Raw genomic sequence first — 6,201 nt, 5'->3', positions numbered from 1 at the left:
GATCAAAGACAACGACCGTTGTCTTTGAGCGTTTTTTTTGGGGCAACGACAACGGTTCTATGAACTGTTGTCGATTAGCGTGTTTTTTTGGACAAACAACAACGGTTTTGGAAAACGTTGCAATATTTAGCGGCGGTTATTTCAAAAACCGTCGCCAATTTGAGCGACGGTTTATCATAACCGTCGCTAAGTTTAAATTTGCGACAGTTATTAAAAATCGTCGCTAATTTTAACGTGGTTTTTTTGAAAAACAACAACGGTTTTGGAAAACGTTGCAACATTTAGCGACGGTTACGTCAAAAACCGTCGCAAATTTGATCGTCGCTAAGTTTAAATTAGCGATGATTTTCAATTAGTCGTCGCTAATTTTAACGACATTGTTTCAAAACCGATTTTAGCGACAGTTTAAATCTAAACCGTTGTCAAATAAAAATATGCGACGGTTTATCATTTACCGTCGCTAAACCAAAACCCGTCGCACACTGTCTATAAATATCTCCATTTTCGTTCTATTTTCCTCCTCAAAACTTCACAACACTTAAAATTTTTCTCTTTTACACCATTTTATCACTTCACACAACACTTAAAATTTTTTTCATCACTTCATACCACTTAAAATTTTTCTCTCTTACACCATTTCATCACTTCACACAACACTTAAAACTTTTTTTATCTTACACAATTTTATCATTTTCACACAACACGTAAAATTTTTCTAACCACTTTATAACACTTAAAATTTTTCTCTTTTACACGATTTTACTACTTCATAACACTTAAAATTTTTTTTCTTTTACACGATTTTAGTTTGGATTATTAGTTTCTTTTAGATTTATTAAATTATTAAAAGTATTTTTTTTATTTTTGAAACAAATTAGCGACTGAACTATTGAAAGATGACCGTCGCTAAAATTAGCGATGGTCATGATTTCTACCGTCGCTAATTTAATCGCTAATTTTAAATTAGCGACGGTTTATATAACCGTCGCTAATTTAAAATTAGCGACGGGTAGAAATAACGACCGTCGCTATTTTTATTTGCGACGGTTTTAAAAACCGTCGCAAATTGGATCTACCACAACGAATAAAAACCGTTGTCGTTGAACAGACTTTCAACAACACCCTCAGTTACAACAGTTTTTAAATGGCTACGACAACGGATAAAATCCGTTGTTGTTTGCCGTTTTTGTAGTAGTGAATATATATACAATTTTTCGTCCATATGAATAACACGACTTTCATACCTTTCCACCGTTCACAATTTATTTGACTTACTTTGAAGGTAGTGTCCAAGTTTAAGCCCGATCTAATGGTGCAATAAGCCACAAATAATTCTGCAATACGACCGATTTTTTGGCCTAAGAGTGGCTATGTTTTCTAAGTATCATTTGCGTGATTCTTCTGTGGTTTCAGATTATTCAAGCAATACTAAGGTAAATGAACTTGTTTTAAAGTATAATTTTGGTTATGCCTTGTTTCGTTTTCGAAAGTTTCGGTTGAGCATTATTATTATTCTTCTTTTTCTTGTGATATAATTATCCTTTGTTTGGCAATGTGAGGATTTAAGCGGATATGAATAAGAATATAAAATACGATAAGTTTATGGCCCTTGCACGGTAGGATTGTAACCAGTATATATTCTTGTCCCTATATAGGAGTAAAATTAAAGACTGATATCAGTGAACCATGAAAAGTAGAGGAACCTCGATTCCTAGGCCAAGCTATGCTTACGTTTATGCTTATAATATATGTTAAACGAAATATGTTATGTATGATATGTTATTTTGAAAATCATGTGTATTTGGTATGTATGTGCTCGATCGACTTCCACTTATTGAGTGACGACCATAGCATTCGCTCTTTTACGCTACCCTCTTCATATACTTCAGAAGATGAAATCGAAGAACATGAAAAAGACTATTTTTGAGGCTGATAATAAGAAAAGTCTTATTTTATTTTTCGTTTATTTAAGTTTTAATTCAAGTTCTAAACGCTTCCGTAAATTTTTATCGTTTTCAGAGTTTGTTTTATGGTATTTATGAAATAAGCTAATTTCAATCTATACTATACTACGAGACTTGTTGTTTGACGATTATATGATTATTAAACAACACTGATGTCGACTAACCTTGGGCTCGGACGTGATAAAACCTAACAGGCACAAAAAAAATGCAACAGATACTGCAATTTTTTTTTATTTTTTTTAAAGAAAAAAGATGATCAAGAGCTATTGAATGCTGCCATATCAGTCAAAATCCAATGCATTAAGAAATATAGGAGTAAAATCCCAGAATTAGAACTTAAGAAAACAGTACAATATTCACGTATATAGGTAGCATGAAATATTTGCAATATTCACACAGCAGGTCTAAAAATATGTATTTCATTCCCACGTAACGAATAATATATATGACTTTGTATTGGCGTAGACAAGCACATATATATTCCAAATCTTTCGTTCCCGACAGGCGACAAGCATTTTCGTAAAATTTTGATGGCTTCGAGAACTGCAGCGCGGCTCTCTGCTTTTACATCCAACAAACCACGTCAATGGTTGAAATCTCCAAAAAAGCAGATTCCTCCGAAAATACCAGCAAAACAACAAAGTTGGTTTCCCGTATATAACCACTTAAAAAAACGGCAGAAAGGGAGTCCTAAACCTATGTACATTTGATCCAACCGTTAACCAAGAAACTCACTAAGGTGGTGGCAAAAATGGCCTAATATGAGAATAATACTGAGAAGTATGTGTAGATATATTAGGATACGAGGTGGATAAATTGAGTGCTGTTGGATACAAAGTAGCAGTCAATGATGGGAATCCTGATGATGCTGCAGTGCTAGACGCAGTTGATATCGGGAGGGTTCTACTTTTCTCGTGGACTTGCCATGCCTGATTTGCTAGCCCTTGCAGGTTGAATTCGACTCCTTGTCCAGCTACTGTCTCCTGCAAAGTCGGCTGTATTCATAAAACTTGACGCTGTCAAACAAAAAAACGTACACATCTATATCACGTATTTCAAAAGTAGCATGAGAAATAAAAACGTTTTGATCTTTTGTTGTATTTCGCATCACATCTTCGTTACAAGAATGAAATTCCTGACAACCAAATCCATACATCTAGGAGCAGACCTTCATTTTGAAAGGACCAAAGGTATGCGTGCAGCGACACTGACGTGGTTAGAAGAATTACATATAAAACTTAAAATGTCTGCTTTCCAAACGAGGAGACGGAAAGTTTAGCAGCAATAGAGAAATAGAAGATGGCTGTGTTTGCTTTACCTTATAATTTGGAATAGATTTAGGATTTACAGCATTCCACATAATGGGGTGCTCCATAGTCACTGGAACTCCATTGAGAAGTGGATTCTCCACTGATCTGTGACGGAATTCAAATGAACCCAAATTTCCACTCTCCTTTGAAGATGTTGACATCCCCAAATTCAAATCAAGATCGTGCTGGCCACCTGCATTTAGGTTGCAAGAAAGCATCAACACAGGGCAATTGAACCACATGCAATAGAATTCACAAATTTCACATTCATTTCCTATGTTTTGGTCCAAATTTGGTCCTGTTCTAGTTTTGCATGGAAATTTCGCAATAGAAAAAGTGAAGTCATCACCTTCTTGAGAGGGTTTTGGTACCATATCATACGAGCTTGGTTCAAAGTTGGTGACCACATCCCTTCCATTACTTTGGATGGCTGCCTTGTCATAGGCCCTAACAAGGGAGAATGTAATTTGAATAAAACCCTATTGAGTTCATTTGGAATGTTTCAATGTAATAAATCAATCAAGAAATTTTGGCGACTCTGATGATCACTAAACGACCTTGCAGCTTCTACTTCAGTGTCGTATAGTCCAAGATATATATACCTGCAGTTCAACCATCACTCCCACAATAAAAACAAAGTACATATCGTACAGGCCTATATATTCGTGCATACGACTCGACACAAACCCTTCGGATCCACAATCAAAAATATATATTTTTCAAGTTGCGCATGAACTGATCATGGTATCACCACAATTATATATTCCTTCTACCTGTGTTCTAAATTGTGTGCAAGTGACAGTCTATTTTCTTGATGTACTTGGAAGGATTGTAATATTTTTTTCTCAAAAAAAGAGCGAGTAAATATATATGTTTATATAATTTTTCACTTACTTCTTTCCTAGTAATTGGCCCATCCGAGCTTCCCATCGACCACACTTGTGTAGCGTCACTCCTCGGTATTTAGAACTCCCTCGGGAAAACCCTGTGCTTTGTCGACGTAAAATATGTACAAATTCTTCCTTTGACAAATTCTTCACCTATATCAATATTTATAAACATCATCATAATTTAATACACAAACATTATTTGAAAACGTCATTTTAGAGTATTTAAATTGCATCGCAAGTACTGATCTTGTGAATGTTGATTAAGGGAAAATAAAAACTCAAAATTAAAAAGGGGTTTAATTTCGATTTCCAAATCAATAACATAAAAACTCGTGTAACAGTGTCTCACTGCTCGAATCGCCTATCCGATCCTTATGAGACTATCTCAGGTGAGACCTACTCAATCAATTAACCTAGTGGAATTGAATAGTTCGATTTCCCACCTCATGCTTCATATCGTCTTCATAATCATCGAGGATAAAATTAATATCGGCATCGACACCCCGGAATTTAATCGCAGCTCTATCATATGCTCTGATGAAATAAAAAATTGACAAAATTTATCAATAAACGAAGTGTCATACGTACATTATTACATGAAAACAACAAAAAATAAATAACATTGATTTACCTAGCAGCAGCTAGAGCAGTGTCAAATCCACCTAACACAAACCAATACCAAACCCCATCAAGATTGTTTTTACCAAAATAGGAAACAAGAAAAAAATGACAGAATCCAAATAGTACTCTGTACATATATATATGGAAATAAAATAATCCATACCCAAGTAAACTTGTTTCCCGCAGTCCCTACATCCAAAAGAAATCGTCATAACATGGAAAAAAATACCATTGTAATTCAAAGAAATTAAGGACAACTTAATTTAAAAGGAGTAATTACCAAATATGGGATTCCCATCTTCCAGTTCTCCGATAAAAAGTAACCCCTCTATACTGTGAACTTCGGGACCTGGGCCCCCTCCGGCTCTTCTTAGCTTTCACCTGTTGTACGTGCTGCTTCTGTTCTTGCACGATCGGTTGATGACGGAGGAGATCTGCCGTGTCGTCACTGTGGCGCCACCTCTCCAATCTCAACTCTCCTATCCCACCCACCGGAAAAAGCTCACGAGTCACCAATCCTGACCCAGTCAAAAACCCCCGATCATCACCATCAATATCCTTGTCAGCCGTGTCATCGTCTCTGATGCCTTCTCCGTTGTTTAGGATGTCGAAACTGAAAGTCAAGGCTGTGGTTTCGGCGCCTGAGCCAGGGGAGGCACGTGAGGAGCAAGCTTCGCCGTTGCTGGAGCTGGTTTCTCCTTCTGAAGAAATCGTCGAGCGTGCAGCTGATCCTCTTGCAAGCTTTTCCTTTACATTGCTGTTATCTATGCTGAGATTGAGATCGAACATGCTTCTTTCTTCCTTAATACAATTTCTCCGCAACTCTGTCGAGAAAATTATGAAGAGCTGAACCTCACACAATTCAATCTTGTAAATATCAACGGAGATCCATCTTGTAATCAAATATCTTCAATTAATTAGCTTCACATATATATATATATATATCTGTGGTTATGTATCTATATGCTCGGAGAGAGAGAGAGAGAGAGAGAGAGAGAGAGAGAGAGGTGTCAAAGTACAAGGAGATGGGAGGTACTACTAATGTACTGCACTTCTAGTATGGTTTCCTTTGACTATTTAACGTTGGTTGCAAGGGTTTGCTATCTAAACCGGGATGGGAGGTTTCTAGTTTGTTCATTGAACAAATAATTAGTATTTTTTTAAAAAAAAAAATGTAAGTAAGAAGTATACCAAATTAAAAAAATTAGATGTGAGGTACTCTTATCATGTTTGTGAACTTATTATTACTACTATTTTAAGGTTGTGTGATTATCGTTTGATGGGACTATACGAAGAAGATATTTTTTGGGTTGCAGAAGAATTAAACAACAAAAATTGGTGTGACGTCTCAATAATGCTTTGCTTGATAAAGTATGTGTGTTATATATATATATATATATATATATATAAATATAA

General features: G+C 35.8%; 1 protein-coding gene across 2 annotated transcripts; it reads right to left on the bottom strand.

Moving 5' to 3' along the window:
• Positions 1 to 2,245: 2,245 nt before the first annotated feature.
• On the bottom strand, positions 2,246 to 5,876 carry LOC140957340 (APETALA2-like protein 2). Of its 2 annotated transcripts, XM_073414543.1 has the most exons (9): positions 5,066 to 5,876; positions 4,949 to 4,974; positions 4,796 to 4,826; positions 4,608 to 4,698; positions 4,169 to 4,314; positions 3,832 to 3,876; positions 3,624 to 3,721; positions 3,283 to 3,467; positions 2,246 to 2,959 (listed from the first exon to the last, which is right to left on the bottom strand). In XM_073414543.1, exons 1-9 carry the CDS (start codon positions 5,572 to 5,574, stop codon positions 2,699 to 2,701), a joined length of 1,392 nt encoding a protein of 463 aa, XP_073270644.1. In that variant the 5' UTR covers positions 5,575 to 5,876; the 3' UTR covers positions 2,246 to 2,698. The 2 variants fall into 2 exon arrangements, with proteins under 2 accessions (XP_073270644.1, XP_073270645.1); XM_073414544.1 differs by lacking the exon at positions 3,832 to 3,876 and having other exon boundaries at positions 5,066 to 5,874.
• Between the last annotated feature and the right edge of the window lie 325 nt (positions 5,877 to 6,201).

Source organism: Primulina huaijiensis, chromosome 14 (assembly GCF_012295235.1).
Source record: "Primulina huaijiensis isolate GDHJ02 chromosome 14, ASM1229523v2, whole genome shotgun sequence".
NCBI classification, from domain to species: domain Eukaryota; kingdom Viridiplantae; phylum Streptophyta; class Magnoliopsida; order Lamiales; family Gesneriaceae; genus Primulina; species Primulina huaijiensis.
The sequence above is the reverse complement of the archived record's forward strand: the minus strand, read 5'-3'. Positions and strand labels throughout refer to the sequence as shown.

Excerpts from the sequence above, each read along its gene's own strand:
- LOC140957340 (XM_073414543.1), bottom strand. The coding sequence starts at position 5,574 with ATGTTCGATCTCAATCTCAGCATAGATAACAGCAATGTAAAGGAAAAG. Across the intron at positions 4,975-5,065 it reads AGATGGGAATCCCATATTTG|GGACTGCGGGAAACAAGTTT; the intron begins GTAATTACTCCT and ends TTTTGGATGTAG. Across the intron at positions 2,960-3,282 it reads AATCTATTCCAAATTATAAG|CCGACTTTGCAGGAGACAGT; the intron begins GTAAAGCAAACA and ends TTATGAATACAG.